The sequence below is a fragment of the Nestor notabilis genome, unplaced genomic scaffold (assembly GCF_000696875.1).
Source record: "Nestor notabilis isolate BGI_N333 unplaced genomic scaffold, ASM69687v1 scaffold26321, whole genome shotgun sequence".
In the NCBI taxonomy this organism is placed as follows: Eukaryota; Metazoa; Chordata; class Aves; order Psittaciformes; family Psittacidae; genus Nestor; species Nestor notabilis.
In genome coordinates, this window is record NW_009916440.1 from 5,001 (window position 1) to 25,079 (window position 20,079).

Consider the following 20,079-nt stretch of genomic DNA (forward strand, 5'->3'; position numbering starts at 1 on the left):
TATATATATATGTGTGTGTATATATATATTTGTATTTGTGTGTAATTATATTTTTTTCTATGTTTGTTTCAGTGTTAGTGTAAGGTCTTGAGGCTGCATCTACTTTGAGTCTGAAAGCAAATGAAATTGCACTTTTAATGTACTGTAGGCAGTGTGTTTCAAGACTGTGATGTGATGATGTGGCCTAGCACATTCATTCACATCAGCTGGAAGCACACAGCATTGAAGTTGGTTTCAGTAATCAACTCAAGCATGCTGTTGGCCTTCCGGTTTTCTTCTGTGCATTTATATATGTATGGGCATATAAAATGCATATGTACATGTGCGTGTGTGTGTGTGTGTGCACGTGTGCGTGTGTATATCTTTTGCATGGTGTTTGTGTATTGTTAGTATGTAGTTAGTTAATTGTGGGGCCCAATAGGTCTGAATCAGCCTTTGTATGAATGTGCTTAATAATATCCTCCAGTAAATACAGAATAATCCACATTGTGTGCAGACAAAATTCTTGTTTAGTCTCATACTTCTTTATACATATTTTCTGGCAGATCGGAATAACATGTTAAAACGTTAAATTGTCTGTACACTGCATGTAGTCTGTATGCAAGATCCAGTTTCTTTTTTTGTATATGTTATTACCTTTTTCTGTGTTTTGTTCCAGTTCGACGGGTCCCACCGAGGTTCTCTATCCCCCCCACCAATCATGAGATCATGCCTGGCGGGAGTGTAAATATCACGTGTGTTGCGGTGGGGTCACCAATGCCATATGTGAAATGGATGCTAGGAGCAGAAGATTTGACACCCGAGGATGATATGCCAATAGGGAGGAACGTTCTTGAGCTTAATGATGTCAGGCAGTCTGCAAACTATACTTGTGTTGCTATGTCTACCCTTGGTGTTATAGAAGCAATAGCACAGATAACAGTCAAAGGTATATCCCAAGAACATATATTTGGACATAGTTCAGTCTTTTCTTCCATTCATTGCCATATTCTGAGCAAATATTTTTAACTGAAAGAAACTAAATGCCTCTTACCTTCTTAAATCAAGAGGGTAAATATTCCAGCTAATCACTGGCATAAAAATACAGATTCAAACAGCAATAATAATAATAATATTAAGTAATTTAATCATACTATTCCATTATTCCCCTGTGTCTAGCTCCCAGCCTTCATTTCAAGCAAATAAAGGCTCTTGTACTCTTGCATATACCTGTCAACAGCAGGAGCCTTTAAAAACCAGTCATTTGATTTTTAGAGTTGCTGGGTGTCCGAGTATCATGTTCACTGAGTAACTGTAAACTAGAGGTTCCAAAAATACCTGAGAATTCTATTGTAATGGTGAACTGTCTGCTTAAAAGATTCATCTTCTGCATATGTTTATGGGATCTATTACAAAGTCAATATCATTAATATCAAATAAACTTTACACTACAAAACTTGAGGATTTTCTGACAGATTTCTGGAGTAAATCACAATTGCCAAAAGCTTTCTCTGAACGAACCACATCTTCTTTCCATTCCAATCTTCCTGGTTTGTTTTTGTTGTTGGTGGTGGTGTTGGTGTTGGTTTTGGTTTTTAAGCTGCTTATTGTAATAACTAATGTCTAATATTGCATAGTGCTAACTGCATTTTTTGGCATTTGTCTTTAGCTTTACCCAAACCTCCTGGAACACCTGTGGTGACAGAAAGCACAGCAACAAGCATAACATTGACTTGGGATTCTGGAAACCCTGAACCAGTTTCCTACTACATAATCCAACACAAACCCAAAAACTCTGAGGAGCCATATAAAGAAATTGATGGGGTGGCAACAACACGCTATAGCGTGGCTGGCCTGAGCCCATATTCAGAGTATGAATTTCGGGTAGTTGCTGTAAATAACATTGGACGAGGGCCACCTAGTGAGCCTGTGTCAACAAGGACTTCAGAACAAGCACCTTCAAGTGCACCACGCAATGTGCAAGCCCGTATGTTGAGCTCCACCACTATTTTGGTACAGTGGGAAGAACCTGAGGAACCTAATGGGCAAATACAAGGTTACAGAGTTTATTACACCATGGATCCCACTCAACATGTCAACAGTTGGATGAAGCACAATGTGGCTGACAGTCATATTACCACTATTGGAAATCTGGTACCCCAGAAAACATACTCCGTGAAGGTTCTTGCTTTTACTTCTGTTGGGGATGGACCACTTTCTAGTGACATACAAGTCATCACTCAGACAGGAGGTAAGTTAGCAATGAACAGAATAATATATGCGGAAATTTTGCAGAGAGAGAATTTGAGTTTAAAATGTTTAAAAACTATTCCTCTCAAGGATAGCCAGTTTATTCAAGCAGCTTTTGCAGATAACCTTTTCTCCATTCCATGGTGCAGGTTATCTTTGGAGAGGGAAAATTATCCTCTCACACTTTCATTTCTTTTTTCATCAGTTTCTAGAAGTTTTACTGAAGTTTAAGTGAAGTCTCAGGGAGATCTCCATCCTAGAGGTGCTGAATGTTATGGCTTCTGTTTGGCAGTGCTCTGTGCACCAAAAGTGTTTGTCAAGTAGTTCTTCACAGTTTTCTTTGAAGAGTTACCTGTGTTGCTGGGTTTTTTTCAGGTGGAGAGTGACTCCCTGATGTTCATTACTGAATCTTACTTTTGGAATGTGCTTCATGTGTATTCAAATAGTTGATAAGGTTCTGAAAACATGTAAAACATGAAAGCATTAAAAAAAACAACAAACCTTTGTATAGACTCAAGCAAGCAGTTGTGTGCACTTGGATATATAAATCAAATCCAGCCTACCTCTACAAAGAGCATACCACAAGGTCACAATTTTCTTGGATAATGTTTGCAGTAAATTTGTTTTGTTTCTGTACAGGAGTTTTAGGTCCATGAATTAGTTTTATTAGCAAAGGACAAAAAAGCATAGTGAAAAACATTAGAGACAATTGTTATGAAATCAAAAGTGAGTAGCTCTGGTGTAGCTACACTGCAGAAAGTGTTTTACTGTAGAAATAAGAAATAAAAGCTCCCTTTATCAGTTTAGAGACAGCCGTATGAATTATTACTGTAGGTCAGTGATTACCTAGAAATATTACATAATATTACTTGATTTTTTTTAGTACTGGAAAGCTCCCTATTGGAGGATCTAGCAGCCCTGGAATTCTTAAAATAAGTTTCTCTAAAATGACACTGAAGACAGTCGTGTTTCATTCACCTTTTACTTCTGCATTTTACCAGTATGTATTTAAAAAAGAGAACAGAAATTGAGGTATTGACCTGGCACCTTTCTAAATGTTGTTACACAAAGGTCTAGATGTTACCTTTTGCAGTGTCTCAGTTGAGAAGTTTTTAACTTTTTTAGGCCTCCTAGTGATACTTTAAAATGCCTCTGTGCACATGCAAATGTAAATATGCACCATAGTTTAATTTTGGCAGTTGTAATCCTTTTGAGGGACTAGGTTTTTACTGACATCTGACTTATTCTTGAAATCATGTGCAAAAAGCTTTTAAAGAAGAAGGTTTAGTAAGATCCTAATCTGTGTTTTTACTTAAAACTGTAAACCTTTTAGATTAGCAAGAGTTTGTCAGTGGCTTCTCCAGAGACGGAGCAAGCAATTGAAATAATGAGCACTGAGGCTCAGTTGAACCAGTCTAAGTTACATGACTTGCTGAGGTCACTTCAGAAAATTTCTGTTTATTTAAAGCTTCATAGAACTTGCCATTAAACATGCCCACCTGTTTCCAATTACTGTTGTAATCTGGAGAAATTCATCCCTCCTCAATGCTGGAGGGATTCTCAATACATTTTCAACTTTGTAACAGAGTTGACTTTGACATTGTTTATTTGTGACTATGTTAACAAACAAAACCAAAAATGTGGCATAAGGAGTAATTTTTGTGCTTGAAATACAAACATATTAAGTCAGAAAAGAGAAAAATAGCTGAGAAAGTCTAGGGCAGTTCTTCAGTTCAGGATATGTTTAAAAATTAAGGTTGTCCTGGCTTTCTGTGCAGCAGTTTCTCTTCAGTGAACACTGCAGAATAAAATGTTCTCCTTGCTTTTCCCTCCAGATTAGCTGTAATATAAATCTGAATATGATTGTTTTGGTTTAAATCTCTCTTAAACTTGAAACTCATCCAGATAAACATAGTGAATCATAGAGTGCCATTTAAAAACAGAAGAAATGCATTTAATGGAAGCATATGTAAAGGAGTAAAAATAGGAATGGGGTGGTGATTATATTTTGATTGATTATTTTTCCCTTTTTTTTGAAACAAATAAGCTTATCATTGTAAACATGTAGCTTAACTCTTATGCTTACTCTGGGGATATTAGAGTATCTATACATGAGAATCTGATTGACAGCTATGACTTATAGGCTCTGTTAGCTTGGTTTCCTTCAAAGCTTTCATCCCTTATGTGTATTCTGATCTTTAGAGAGAGATTACAGAAAATTAATAATTTGTTTTCTAGAAGCCTGTTCACAAGAATCTTTGCTGTCTTAGTACAGCAGAATTAATATTTTGAAATGGCTGTATGAGTGCCTTCTCACTTGCAAGTCTGCTGAAACTGTTGCTAGTTAAAATTAGGTTTCTAATTCGAATATCAACTAGAAACGTATAGTTTGAGGGGAAGAGAAGGAAACATTTTTCAGGGAACCAAACATAAAGAAAGAAATTCATGTTCTTTTTTTTTGTTTCAATATTCATCTTAAGCATTTTAAGAAAAAGCCATGTCCTATTGATTGTCTAATTGTTTTCAGCAGTATTTTCTTTACTGTAAAAAGATATAAAGAAATTGCATAACCAGAAAATATCTGTAGAAATGAGCCTTTTGAGTAAGGGAAGATCATTTCCAAAAGACCTTATTCTCCATTTTCAATCACAGGATTTGATTCTGCTGAGGATGGAGTCAGGATCAGGGTATTATTTAGGTGAACTGACTTACTATCGTCAAACTTTAGAGAAGTATCGGTATAAGCTTTAGTGTTATACTTCCATACTTCTTTACTTCACTGGAAAACAAAGGCTTTGTTGCTTTGTCTCCATTTAGCTGCCCAGGACACACTTACTATGTATCTTCGCATTTTTCCTTCCTTCGCTTAAACTGGTCAGAAGTACATGTTTTCTGAACAGTACTTTTAAACTGGTGTGTACCAGGAAAATTCTTGAGCTTTAAACTGAATGTCTTAGTTTGGGTTGGGTTGGGTTCTAATGTGCAAAGAGAGGAAGCTTCTGAAGGAATTCAGAGATCCTGTTTTATTCTGATCTTCAGAAGAAAGAGGGGAAATTGAGAGGTACACAGGATCTATTAGGTAGTTGATTATTGAGAGAGAGGGAAAATACATTCTGGGTAGTGAATGTCTACCTGTAAATGTATGCTGCTTTCAACAAGAACTTACAATATAAAACATACTGTTAATTTTAAACTAAGGATTGGCAGTGGTTTGAAGACTACAGACTATTACAGTTATGAAAAGCTGATTTTTTGAACACATGGAAAAGGACAGTAATGAAAAGGTCAAGTATGTGACTTGGAGGGCACATAAACGGAGCCTTAGCTTAAGGGAAATTAATCAATGGTTCTGGAGTTCTTATTGTAAAAGAAGATTAGACATTCAAGAGGAAGGGAGTCTGTAGCAAACAAATACAGTTCTGTATTGTACCAAGCTAGCTACTTTATGATTTCAGTCTTTTTCATGGACATGTGAATGGGGAAACCTTATGTTACTGAAACTCCACAGTACTAGCTTCCTAGTGAAGCACCTAATGGAAATAGACTTGCACAAGTGAAGGATTGAGAGCATGCAGCTGGAAACTCAAACCTGACACAAAGAAGCAGGTGGAAGAAGAATAATTTCGAGCCACGATGAGGGGCAGGATTGTTTTTAAGTAAGTGACAAAATTCCCCTTAAGGAACATTTCTGGTGAGGTAGGAAAAAATATTTCAGCTTTTCAATAACCCCTCTGCTCTCAGAGCACGGTTGAATTCTGTTAAATATCCCAGTCTCTGTGTTTACTTCATTTAAATGCTAACATGATGAGACCAATATTGAGGATCTTGCCCTCAGACAGGGATCTTTCTGATTTTTCATCTCTCAATTCTGTTTTGCAAATACATGAATGAGCACTGAAAATGTAGAACTATTACTTTTGTCGCTGAACTTAGGTATGGAAAATGCATCTTGAAATAATTTCAAAACAACTCTACTGCTATGCTGTAGAAATAGTGTAGACAGAATTACTCTGAAGAACAATTAGTCTCTTCACTGTGTTCTCTAGTCATTCAGACAAGACTATGGGGAGTATGTCTTTAAGACCGACTAACGTTATTTTATTCTGTGGGCTGCCTCAGAGTTACACATATTAAAAAGTAAGTTACGGATTTCTGGTTTGTTTTAACAAAATGTGCTAGGCTTTTTGGACATTTAAAATGTAGATAATATTTCAAATACTGTGGTTCTGTGTTTGATACTGCAGAACTACAATCCTCAACTATTTTCAGACTCATTTGAAGAGGTTATTTCTGTTCTAGCAGAAAGACAGAGGGAGAGAAGGATGCATATACCTTTAATACATTACCCATTTTATTTTGTAATTATATTCCATGATAATTTGGTATTTCAAAAATGCAAGTATTGTTTTAAAAAACAAAACCTCCAGAGCACATTAACTTCTCAATTGTAAGAGCTTCTCTGTAGAGCTTCATGCTTCTTCCAGAGCAAGCACAGATGCATGAACTCTTGGTCCTTTTCAGTTTCAAATTTGTAAATTCTCTTGATCAATCTCTTGTCCTTTGCAAAACCAATTTCTAATTGAGCTGAATGAGTTTGCTCTAGATATGGATTTTACCATGTCATGAGTCCCTTTTCAGTCTGGAGACTCTCTTCTCTTTCCAGCATTACTTGCAAACCCAGGACAGCCTGGAGTGTTTTTCTGGTTTCTTCAGCCAGCTGAGGAGCTGTGCAGGGAACTAAAGTGACTTTCTAAATGTGAGATCTCATTTTATGATTCTCTTCCGGTACTTGAATTAGGGATAGATGTAGAACCACATATGCAAGACAAGGTCCAGAAATTTGTGTTCCTGGTTATCCAGCAATAAACATGGAGGACTAGGCAAACAAAAGGGTAGAACTTGGAAAGAAGTTTTAAAAAGAGTAATTCTGGACTTTGTTCTTTGTTTTGTCACTACGTTGTAGCATTTCATCATGTGTACTACTTAAGTTACATCATGTTTACAGTCAGGAGGTATACTTGGTACAGAAGGAAGTTATGGGGCTTTATGTTTGTAGAGCACACTGACCTCAAACCAGAGAAGACAGAAAAGACAATATTCAGAGACTGCTCATGCAATGAGCATCTATTCACTGAGCTGACCATGCAGAGCACTAAAATGGAAAGTTAGATTTGATCTGTGAAGTTAAAAACACTTCAGCCAAGAGTATAAAGACAATTTAATAGATTTTACAGGCTAGGAACCCTAGGCATTTTCTGTCTCTGAGGGAGACCAGTGCCTTTTGTCAGCTTCTCCGGTTTGGCATAGTTCCCATGAGCCACTGAAGAATTTTTTGAACAGATGTTGTGTGTTCTAGGCATAAATCCTAAAGAGTTTAAAAGTTATTATTCCACTTTCTTACCTGGTACTTTTCTTTGGCTTAAGCCTTGGTTTCCCTAGCAGAGTTTATCAGCAATACATTTTGTTTAGTTTCTGTTACTTTGTTTTTGTTTTCTTTCTTCTTCATCTTCTCTATCTGTTTGGAGCAATGCAGATTTCCCTGTCACCTCTTTCTTTTGTCAGTGTTTTCAGTTTTAGAGTTGCATAACTGTGGTTCAAAAATGTGAGGGGAGACTAGCTTTTGCAGCAAGATATTATTTTGACAAACAGCATTTGGGAAAGTTCAATTAACCATCAACTTGTCTTATAAAATGATAGAGAATTGCAGACCTAAGACCATAAAGGTTAGAGGTTGTTTTTTTTTAAGGAATTCTTGGAGGATGAGTGTCTTAAAACATGCAGAGAGTCAGGAAATATCCTTTGTTCTCCATCTGCTGCCGTATTTATCATAACAGGTGGTACCAACCTTCATATGGATCACTTGACCATTTTTTATTTCTATTAAATTATTAGTGTTACCATTACTGCCTAGCTGTGTTCTACAATTCATGTATCCATACATTAAGCACAGGTCATAACATCACAGGACAATTAGGCTGGTAGGATGATTTTCTGGGGAGGTTTCCAGACTCAGCCCCTGCCCAGAGCAGGCTGGTCACGGGGTCAGGCTGGGCTGCTCAGGTATTCACCCAGCTGAGGCACAAACCTGCCCAAGGCTGGATGTGGTCCAAGCTCCGTGGGCTCCAGTTCAACTGCTAGGCTGTCATTGTAAAAGGCTTCTTATATCCAGCCTGAGCATCCTGTATTTCAGCCTGAGCAGCTGCTTCTAGCCCTCCTGCCGCACACTGCTGTGTAGAGCCTGGCTCTCCCATCCCTTTCCTCAGTGTAGGGCATGCTGGTGGGTGCCCCCAAAAGCCATCCTTTCTCCCATTTGAACCAGCCCAATCCTGCAGCCTCTCCTTGCAGGGCAAGTGCCCCAACCCAGAGCCATCTTTCTGAGGCGCAAAAACAGATGCAATACCCAGATGTGGTCTGAAGTGCACAGAACAGACAGTCCGTGTCCCCCCAGCTCTCAGGCCCATCTTGTGCTCACACCACCCTTGCCACCACTGGCCCTTGTTGCTACATAGGCACGCAGCTGGCCCCGGTGCAGCTTGCTGCCCATCAGGGCTCAGGACCATCCCCGCAGCAGCTCCCTGGCCCCATCAATTGCAGTCTGCATCCCTGCAAGGCTCTGCCTACCCAGGACAGGGCCTGCTGAAAAAAAAGTTGGCTTGTTATGTCCCTCCCTGCTCTCCAGCTCCCTCTCAGCATCATCCTGGTCTTTGAGTGTGTCAACTGGTCCCCGCCAGCTTGATATCATCTGCAAACCTGGAACGTGTGCCCTCCATCACCTCCTCCAGGTCAGTGATAGAGATGTCAGACACAAGGTGGCACAGGTAATACAAGCTGCTGTTTGACCTTCTGGGACCAGGCTAAAATGACTTTATTACTCCATCTGTGTGGCTCAGTTACTTCACCAAAATACTTCTTTTCCTGTTCTTTGTCACACACTGAAGCAAATCATGGCCAGTTTTACAACGTTTTTTCTTTTTGTCAGATGAAGCAAATAAAATGCCTACAGCCAGGTACCCACCTGAGTTTCATTAAATAGATTAGGAACAACCTGTAGTAAAAATGAAAGCTTTCAAATAGCTGCCTAGACCCAGATTTTATTACCAAGTTTAGGCAAGCCTGCAGTGGGGCTCCACATCTCCTTTAAGCCATGTTAAACAGCAGCAAAATCTGCAGCTGTTGTCTGGTTTGCACTCAGGAGTGTTTTGAGTCGGCTAACCTAAAAAGTTCTCATGTTCACTTAGTAAATGCGTTTTTACAACTAGGCTGTAGATTGCAAAGTTAAAGCTTAATCTAGTAGTACTTCAGAATCTGTTTCAAAGTCAGGAGTTATCCAGTTATCCCACTCTATCCCTCTTCATTTCAAATCCATTCAGTTTTAAAAGGATGAAGTTAGAACCATCTATGTCAAAAATACTTTTCTGATATTTCCTGTAATTGCTCCCTGTGCTTTGTGATTTTTCTTTCCTTTTGCACTTTGCAGTACTTAGGAAGTGGTCTCTTTTTTATACCAGGCATCTTTTAGAAAAAATAGCTAATTACTCCTGTCCTTTTTTGTTCCTATAAAGAGACTTGGTCTCCTGCTCATTCTTATTCATTCCCTCAGAAAAAGGCAATAACCTTCTACAACTTTCCTTTTCTATTTCATCCTGTATGGGGAAAAAATTTAAAAAAAAAAAAAGTGAATGGTAAGGATTTGCAACCTCCACACAGGAGCTTGAATATGCTGTTTGTTGACAGATTATCTGTCCAAAGTTAGGTATCTAGGCTTTACCAGCATACACAAAGGTGGTGCTATCATCAGAGTGACATTCCACAGAAATCTGGGGAAGAAAAAAATTACAATCACAAATTATTTTTTGCCATTTGCTCTATTGTGTTTCTAAGTCTTCCGCTGTACAACAGAAATATACTCGTAATGCTGTAATAAGATTGTATCCTGAAAAATTATGTTGAAACAATCTCTGTTGTCACAGCCTACTTGTTGTGCCTTTTCTCAGTAGGTGCTAAGAAGTGCATCTCATATTTTTTTCTGAAGAAACAAAAGCATGCCATATTTTATTCTTGAAAAGCTAGAAATGTCATGGAAAACTGTTTCATGCCTTATCAACAGTGCTGTAACTGAAAGTAATGTTTTAGAACTTGGGTACTAGAATTATGATATACATTTGAATGAATTATATTTTGCTGTCATCTCCCAGACAACCTCATTATTTACCATAGATATGTAGAAGTAAATGAGGGTAACATTTAGCCTGGATAATTTCTGTGACCATTGCACAAGACATAGCAACAGAGAATGTTCTTGGCTACTGGAATCAAAGTTGCATTTTTATTTCTTGCAATTAGAAAGTGTAGTTACTAGAAATTCAGCTATATTGGAAAAAAAAGGGTAGAAATATATCATTTCTTACATTGCTGGAAATTTTTTCAGCATGTTATAACATCTTCACATTGCAAAAGCATTCAATATTTAGGTGTCTTCTTAAAGACCAGGTTGTATTTAGTATCATCATTATTTATGAGCTGAGCAAACCATTTTCAGATGCATGTGATGGTTTTAACACTTTCTTCTTGACTATTCCAGCCAATCTTACACAATTCTAACATTTTCCCATATGCACGCACATATATATGCATACGTGTATGTTCAACATTTCACATGTAAATTATTAGATTGCTGGTTGTCCTGGGTTCAGCTACAGCAGTCATTTTTTCTCCTTCTCTACCATGATACTGGTATTTATCATGAAGCTTCTGTTCAATTGCATTTCGGTTCTGTGTATGTTACTTATACTGCAAAGCATTTATTTGAAATCTTTGATAATTTGTAGTGTCTGAATTAAATATATCATTATTCTTTTCTGAGCTCAGATTAATTTATTTCATAGTATACTTAATCAATTCATTTAAGTTCAGTAAGCTCAATGAAAATAGTATTGTGTGAAATATTCAGACAATAGTTTAAAAGGTTTGAAACATAAGTGTTGAACTAGCCAAATAAACAATTGGCAACACTGCTCAACTTCTTCTTTAGTGCCTGGTCAGCCATTGAACTTCAAAGCAGAACCTGAGTCTGAAACAAGCATATTACTTTCCTGGACACCTCCACGCTCTGATACCATTTCCAGCTATGAACTAGTTTACAAAGATGGGGAGCATGGGGAAGAGGTAAGACTATACATCTTTTAAATACTCTTTAATGAGTCAGACATAAAATGATGCAATGGTTAAAACTGATGGATTAGTAACTTTCTTTAGTACAAATGCCTTGATGTTTAACAGTTTGTTAAACCTAGCAGTCAGCCTAATGATTGACTGAGAGTGTGTGAACAGGAGAACATGCTGTGTCAATGATTACTAGCCAGTGGAACTTTGCTGCTCACGAGTTATCCACAGAAGTTGCATCTGGTTTCAGACATTAATCATGTCTCTCTAAGCCTGTTCTTCTACAGTGGCTTGGAAGCAGAGATATTATGGACTCAGGAAGATTTTTTGCACTTACCCTTTGGACTTTGAAGTCTATTTCAGATTTGGAGAATTTTTGTTTCTCTTTGCCACCATCTAATAGTTCTCGGGCTTCTCTAATCTTTGAGTAATACTTGAGAAGAAATAAAGATAAAAGCCTACAATGGCCATTTTCTGTACCATTATTTCTTAAAAGAATTTTCAGTTTAAGCGCCTCTGTGGTGTTAGTATCATACACTTTAGAATAAACTGTTCTCCTGATACGAAAACTGTGTGATATTGCCAGGTGTCCCACACAAAAAGAAAGAAGCCAGCAGTCTCAGAAGGCAGCAGGAGAATGTCAGCCTCATTGGTTTTGCCTGCATCATCAGCTCATTGCTGATGCTTCAACTGAGCTGATGTTTGTGGTGGCTTCACATACACAATATCAGTGCATAAGCTTTTTTTTGTGCAAGGGAGCCAGATCCATATTTCACCTCCAAATAGGTTGCAGGCCCCTGCTTAATAAGCTACTCTTTGGAAGAATTTGCTTCTTGATAATTTGAACACAAATTTAAATACGAGGTTATACCCAAGATTACTCATATTATAAAATCCTGTAGTTCACTCTCAGAAGTTGCTAAAAGTAAGTCTTTGCTCATATCTTAGTGTCTAAAAAGCCTTTTATACTTTGTACACAGCTGTTATTTCCTCAAACAGTCAAACAGTATTTCTGGCTCCGAGTTTCACCTGTTAGGCCATTGACTTTAACAAATATTCTTCCTTAATGTGCGTTTGCCAAAAGTAATATATTGAATTTTTGTTTGATTCTGTCCTGAGTTACATTCTTGAATTTAGATTTTTCTCAACTGGGTTATCATGAGAGAATAAAAGCACGTCTTCTATAGGCAAAATATGGAAAGCAGAATCTCTGAACATTAATGAAGACTTCTTCTTATTACCTATCTTTAGCAACGGGTTTCCACTGAACCTACTACATCTTATCGCTTGCAAGGCTTAAGGCCAAACAGCTTGTACTTATTCCGTCTAGCTGCACGTTCTCCACAAGGCCTGGGTGCTTCAACAGCAGAAATCTCAGCAAGAACCATGCAGTCAAGTAGGTGTCTTTCCTTGCTATGTTTATTCCCTTGTCTTGTATTTCTCAAAGAGATTAATCTCACTAGCCCAGAAAGGCAGCAACAGAAGAAAAAAAAAAAAGAAAAAAAATTTATAAAAATACAGTATTTATGGTGCTTAATACAGCAAAAAAATGCTTAAAATTTGTATTTTTTAGGTGTTTTGTGATTTAATGAAGATATGAATGACTTTTACATAGTTTCAGAAAAAATTCTCTAAACCAGTGTCTGAGGAAGCATATTATGCTATATAATGTTATGCTGACATCATAATATTTTATTTATAATAGGATAAAATGGTTTATCATGCCATAGATATACGTTAATGACAACCCTCCACCCTTAAAATTCCATCTAGCCAGTCTGCAGATTTCCTGTAATGTGAGATTGTTCCTGAAGTACAACAAATTTGTAGAATATTGAATATTTCAGACTGTATCAAAAATTTCCTCGTAACCATTTTTCTATAGTAGCTAATTGTTTGGATTTTTAGACAGATTTTTTTTAATCTAGGCTTTTTATGATGCTCTGTCATTTTTTTTTACAGCAGTAGAAAAATTGTTTTCTCACTGTATGCTAATGGAAACAATGTCATGAAAGTCAGAAACTTTGTCTACAAATGAGATGCAAAACATTGTCAGGGATTATATATACATTTTAAAATATTTAAATTAAGACCTAATTAAAAGAATCAGCTATTTCAGAGATGATGTCCGTAAGTGCTACTCTTGCCAGATAACTTAATGCTTTCCTGACAGTTTGAATTATAACGTGTGATTTTAAAACTTGGTGCAATTCTATTTGGTTTTTTTTGTTTGTTTTTTTTTTTTTTTAATTAAATGGCCTTTTCTTAAAGTAATATTATTCCTAACAGGAAATTCAGATTCTCAATTAACATGACACTTTTTAATTTCCAGTCATGACAGATATGATTACACATTCCTTGTTACTGTTATGTATTGACAGTAATTAGTGTGACTGGAAAAACAGTGCTGCAACCAAAGCTAAATGTGCTCCCAGACCATTTCTAAGGCATTTGAAATAAGCATAAAAGACAATTTATATAATACAAGGCTAGATTTAGACATAGTGGCAAGGCACCTTTTAATTTAAGTAATCCAGAATCGATAATTTGGTGAAGAAACAGGTATTTATTCTGGGAGCCATTTCAACTATTTATAATGCTCATTCTCTTATATTGGGTGAAGATTGCTCAGACTGTGCATACAAAATAAACATACAGGGGGCAAGTGTGCATGTTCCATCCATGAACACATTGCCATTTTTCCTTTCTTGAATATAAGAAAATGTTATGCTTTTTTCAGCCTTCTATCTTCAAATAGTAGGAAAATCCAATTCATTCCAGTGGGCAGACCCTGGTTATTTAGTGAAAAGATTGCAAAATCTTTTTTTGCAATATTTGTGTATTTTGAGAAAAACATATATGCATTAATAAAATTGGTTACACAAGTAACCTACAGATTAGTTACATAAATATAGTATTTTGCATTTTCAGAGTATAATGGATTAAAAATTAATAAACTTCTATGACTTTATTAGCAATATTCACCAGAATATGCTATTGCCTTTCATCTTTGTTTCAGAGAGAGTTGCTACAGGGATTTATTTCTTTACATATAAGATCCTTAAAGAACATTTTACTTGCGTTTTACTTCCTGCACAAGTTGATGGTAGGAGGGGATGAACATATTTTGAGTACTTGATTTCTGAATTAGCCTAAAAAAAACCCCAAACTCACAACAAATGATAATCTGTCCCCCCCAACCACCTATTCTAGTTGGTTGAAGTGCTGGTACGTTCCCTCCTGTTTTCCCTTCAGAAGAGCAAATACTGAGTAAAAAGCCATTGATCCCTGTAGAAGAGCTGTAGGGAACCAAAAGATACACATGTAAACACAATAGGTTACAGCAGAGTCCTAGGCCACCTTTGCTGTTTTTTTTCTGGTTTGTGGGTTTTGTTTTTGGTTTGGTTTTCTTTTTTTGTTTGTTTTGTTGTTGTTGTTTTGGTTTTTTGATGTGCGTAGTGTAAGTACCAAAAATCCATGTATTTCCTTTTTTTCCTTAAGAAATGGGGAAAAAAATAGTAGACAAAACAAAACCAAAGCAACAACAAAAAAAAACGCACCATAAAAATCTTGCACCCAAAGTTTGTGTTTTCCTTACAAGAGAGAAGAGAAGGCAGAAATAGGAAAGGAGTCCATGTCCACTACTTCTGCCAGTGAATTTGAGCTACGGCTCCTTTTTTTGAGCTCTGAATGATCTCAGGTAGAAAGCATGGATTTTGCTAAATCAAAGTGCATTTAAGCACATAAATGCACACTTAACTTTCAGTACATGAATTGAGGCACTGAAAGCAGTGAAATGACATACATGCTTAAATGCTCTGGAGCCCAGAAAAGGTAAATATGTTACAGACTCCTTTTGAGTACAAATCAGTAAATGTGAGCACTTTTGCTCTGGAAGATTGGTGCTGGTAACCAGAGATGAAACCAAGTTAGACTCTCTCACTGTTCTGATGTGCTGAGCTTGTGAACTCTGTAAATTAATACCTGCTTTCTTGACACGTTGTTTGGGGGTAGATTTTTTTTTTCCTGTAGAAGTTACCTACATTACTGGTAGGATTTAATTCTTTGCTAGCAAAGGTGTCTCCAAGAGGAGTTAAAAAAAGTAAAACTGACAGCTGATCTAGGGTAAGTACAACTTACAGTCAGAGTCAACAAGCCTGTCACTTATTCCTGGTAGGTAAGACTTTGACTAAGACTCTTCATCTTCTGTTGACTGCATGCTCTTAGTATGTTGGTTACAATAAATGTTTCACAAAATGCTTTCCATTTAAACATAATATGTTTGACATGTGCCAGGCAGACTCAGTTATAAAAAAAATCCTGAAAAAATAATAGTTTATAATAGTGGCAAAATTACACTATATAATGGCAAAAAATGGCAATTTATGGAGCAATTTCTAGCAATTATTGCAAGTTTTTAGGCGTTCTGTAAAAAGAGAATTTTTCTCAAAGTAAACCCACTTGAAGGGTATATATCCAAATTTTGTAAGTACTACATGTCATGTGTCATTTAAAATATTTTAGCTTGCACTAATTGCGATTATTATAAAGATAGATCAGTAGTCATAGAAGTGTCACGTTTTTGTTTTATTTCAAGAAGAATTTTAATTACAGGTAGGTAACATTATTTTGAGGTTTCATCTTCATATATTTTCCCTGCATACTTTTTCACCATTTAGTTGTCTATTCATTTTTAGTTTCCTCATGTTAATAAGCCAAGGTGCATATGATTATCTGACTTTTTGCTGTTTTAAGTTTCTACTTTTATTTTTTCTTTAGCTTTATTTATTATTTTCATTTGGTTTCCTTTTATTTATTTTTATTTTTTCTTTTGTTCATTTTTTTTGATCACTCCTATCCTTTCACTCAAATCCTTCTTTAACCCACTACTGAAATTAGAGCCATCAGCTCCTCCTCAAGACATTAGTTGCACAAGCCCCAGCTCCACTAGCATTTTGGTAAGTTGGAAACCTCCACCGGTGGAAAAACAGAATGGCATTATCACTGAATACTCCATCAAGTACATTGGGATTGATGGAGAAGATGTCAAGCCCCATGAAATTTTGGGAATTTCCTCGGACAGTACCCGATACCTTTTGGAACAGCTGGAAAAATGGACTGAGTACCGGATCTCTGTGACTGCCCACACTGATGTTGGACCTGGCCCAGAGAGCTTAGCAGTATTGATTCGGACAGATGAAGATGGTATGTTGCCTCCACTACATCAGTTTGCACCTCTATGACTCTGTCGATCTGCTGTCTTCTGTATAGCCTAACAGTATTTTTTTCTGCTCCTCTTTTTTTTTCCAAATCACAGATGTTAGCACCTTTTGAGTTTTTTTAATCAAAGACTTGTCCTTTCTACACCATTTTTATACTTGGTATTTTTATTCTTTTTTAACAGAAAGTACCTTTTTGTAAGTGACATGAATCTGCTGCTTCTTTGAGCCCATACATATCCTTCTTGCTCCTTCTTTAACAGAAAAATAACACTCAGAGGAAAATCTTTCTGCCTTTTCAATCATTGTTATTTTTAAACACTTATGTCTAGGAACGTTTTTTCAGGTTTTGTTGGTTTGTTGTTTTTTTGGGTTTTTTTTGGTTTTTTTTGTTTTTTTTTTTTAACTGCTTTCTTGTTCCATGTTATGCTTTTTGAGTTGTTTTTTTTTTTTTCGGTTGATGGTTTTTTTTTTTTAGTTTTATTTTTGATCTTGGAAAACTGATGCTCCACACATTTCTTTTCTTCCATGCTTGAAAGTGACAGAAGACAGCCCTATTATCAGCCTCCTTTTTATACTACTGAAAAAAACAAAACAAAACAAAACAAAAAAAAACCAAAAAAGACAATTTAAATAAAAAATAAGAGAATCTTTTTTTGAAATCTTTTGTGTTTTCAGTAGCAGTAGTAATAGTAGTATTTCAATGATTAAAATATCTCTTTGTACTATAATGCTTTGACTCTCAAAGCATCTTCCTTGGCTTTTGTACATTTTTACATGTTTTTCTATATTCTCTAATACTCCTTTTTCTTCCATTTTTTGCATCAGTCATATTTTTTGATCTTTTCACTGAAAGGTAGAGCAGATTGGTTGAGCATTTTCATTTGTTGAACAATTTATATTCTTCAGAGAAACCATGAGTGAGTCTGCCCTTAAAAAAAAACCAAACAAACAAAGAGATGGGTGGGACAGGTGCCTGTAATTCTCTTCTGTCCAATGATGTTGTTCCAGTTCCTAGTGGTCCTCCTCGCAAAGTCGAGGTAGAGGCTGTCAACTCTACTGCTGTTAAAGTGTCATGGCGCTCACCTCTACCCAATAAGCAGCATGGTCAGATCCGAGGATACCAGGTCCACTATGTGAGAATGGAAAATGGAGAGTCAAAGGGTCAGCCCATGCTGAAGGACATCATGTTGGCTGATGCACAGGTAATTGGCATATTTTATATTCTTTTCTGAGTCACAGTGAAAATATTTTGTGTACCAGAGAGCTATCCATGACTGCATTTCTTTTTCTTTCTTTATTTCAGCCATCTACTTAACATCTCTAGAATTTCATCTGTATTTTAACAACTTTTTTTTTTTTCCAGAATACCTTTAAAGGTTGTTGTGCCCAACCTAGGGACCCTTTTCTATATAAGTGTGGAACTAAATGCTAAACTGTGTCATTCCACTGGCTTCCTGAAACCTGAAGGCTTCACCCTATAACCTATGCTCTGAAGTTTTAAAGCATCAGAGAGATCTGAGCCTGGTCACAGTCAATAGAGCAAACTGAGCACTGTCTATTCCACCCACCAGATATTTCTGTGTTTCAGTGGAGAACCTAGAAAAATTAGAAGCCTGTGTGGGCTCATTATTACAGTGTTTCTGTCATTAGCATGTATCCACCTCACCACGTGTTTCAAAAGACATTAATTTATTTGTGCAACTTTAGAAATCACTAAGGTATTTATACTTGTCATTATCTGTATCAGTAACTGTGCAATAAAATGAGGTGCTTAATTTCTACGGGTATGGAGTTACTTATATTGCAATGTTTCCCATCTGTTTTATGAACTATGAAACATAACAAAAAAAACCCCACCCTGATCAAGTTCAAAAAGGTTCTAAAAATATGATTTTACTGGTGAGATACACTAGTTCTCTGTAGAACTGAAGATTCCCAAGGCACCTGGTAGTGGAGGAATACATTCATCCTACATTGAAACTATCAGCAAGACACACCTCTCACTTCTAGCTCTCAATTTATGGCTGGAATGATTGGTAATGGTAGGAAATGATGAATCTAGCACAAAGAGTTGAACTTGCCTCTTAAGCATTTTATGTGATTAAATAAATGGGGTTTGGCTTCTTTTGTTTTTTCTTCCAGTCTTAGCTCTAAATCTCAGTTCTACAGATACCTTTTTTGAGAACAGGTATTCTACACCTGCATTTTGCTGATGACCCTTTTCTCAAACTATTGCCTCTGTTCCTGGAGGTCTTTATGCAGTTTTAGTGGCCAGTCTGTCTATCTGTATGTACTTACCTTTTTTGCAAAATGTGGTATTTTTATAGCTTAAATTAACTGGAGAGAAAGATGAAAACAGGTGGGGAAATAGGGAAAGGGAAAGGAAGAGGAGATGGAAAAGGAGATGCTGCCGCACTTTGGTTCTCCCCATTCTTGCACAGATTTTCACTTTCAGCTTCTGTGTGCTAGCAGTTTAAAAGGTCAGAAGTAGTTTGAAAGGTCAGAAACTAGAGACTAGATGAGATATTAAAAGCCCAAATATCATAAAGGCAAGACTTGTATTTCCTTTTTTGCCAGATTTGGCTTTGACCTGTCTTCGCCATTGGTTCACTCTCTATAGTCACTTCCTTTCTCCTCTCCCCACCCCTTCCTGCCTATCATAACTCTGTGATACATGAGATCAGAACTTGTACAGGTATGAAATCTTGATGACAGAAGATCAGTGTGGTTAGGTTTCAAGACTAACAAAATCCTGCTGTTAATTTAAATAAGGCATTGACGAGTTAATTTAGGAAACTCAGGCATATAGCCTAGTAACATGATTAAAAAAACAGGTAGCCTTTAATTCTGCCTTGGTAGCTATTGTTAATATGATCTTTTATAAAATATAACTACATGGTACAAAAGGATTCATTACTTCTTTCACCTTTCAAAGAAAAATAAGTGGCTGGTTTTTTAGAGAGAGCAGAAATGGAATTAAAAATGCCTGGCCTGATTCCGATTAACCAAATTCTGTGTGATTCTACGTGATTAATTCAAATGGCACATGATTTTTTCCGTTATTTTTTTTTTATTTCTTTTGCTATTAAGAAGAAAACAGGCTACAAATATCTTCATTTCTTTTGTTTTTCCTTCCAACTCTATTTACTCTCAATCAGTGGGAATATGATGATACTACTGAACATGTGAGTAGTTTTTGACTGGCCAGAAAAACAGTCTGATGTTTTGGGTTTTTTTCTTTTCTTTTTGCTTGTTTGCTTGTAGCCGCCTTTTCTGAGTTTTCTTTGGTTTTTTTGTTGGGTTTTTTTTTTTGGTTTGGGCTTTTTTGGGGTGGTGTTTTCTTTGGGTTTTTTTGTTTTTGTTTTTCATTAGCACAAATGCATGCTCCTAACAACAAAGTCTTTTTTCTCTTATGGCACCTTTTTTTCTTTTTTTTTTTTTTGGGGGTGGGGGGGGGGGGGGGGCG

At 36.6% G+C, this 20,079-nt stretch overlaps 1 protein-coding gene across 1 annotated transcript in view; it reads left to right on the forward strand.

Annotated features, from left to right (window-relative positions):
* LOC104413556 (receptor-type tyrosine-protein phosphatase delta-like) overlaps window positions 1-20,079 on the forward strand; it is a gene marked incomplete at both ends in the record, with an annotated part of 24,848 nt that overhangs the window by 2,830 nt on the left and 1,939 nt on the right. Inside the window, 6 exons of the mRNA XM_010024585.1 lie at window positions 659-928; window positions 1,649-2,230; window positions 11,261-11,394; window positions 12,643-12,787; window positions 16,291-16,596; window positions 17,622-17,815. Coding sequence (XP_010022887.1) covers window positions 659-928; window positions 1,649-2,230; window positions 11,261-11,394; window positions 12,643-12,787; window positions 16,291-16,596; window positions 17,622-17,815 — 1,631 coding nt within the window. The remainder of the gene's footprint in view (window positions 1-658; window positions 929-1,648; window positions 2,231-11,260; window positions 11,395-12,642; window positions 12,788-16,290; window positions 16,597-17,621; window positions 17,816-20,079) is intronic.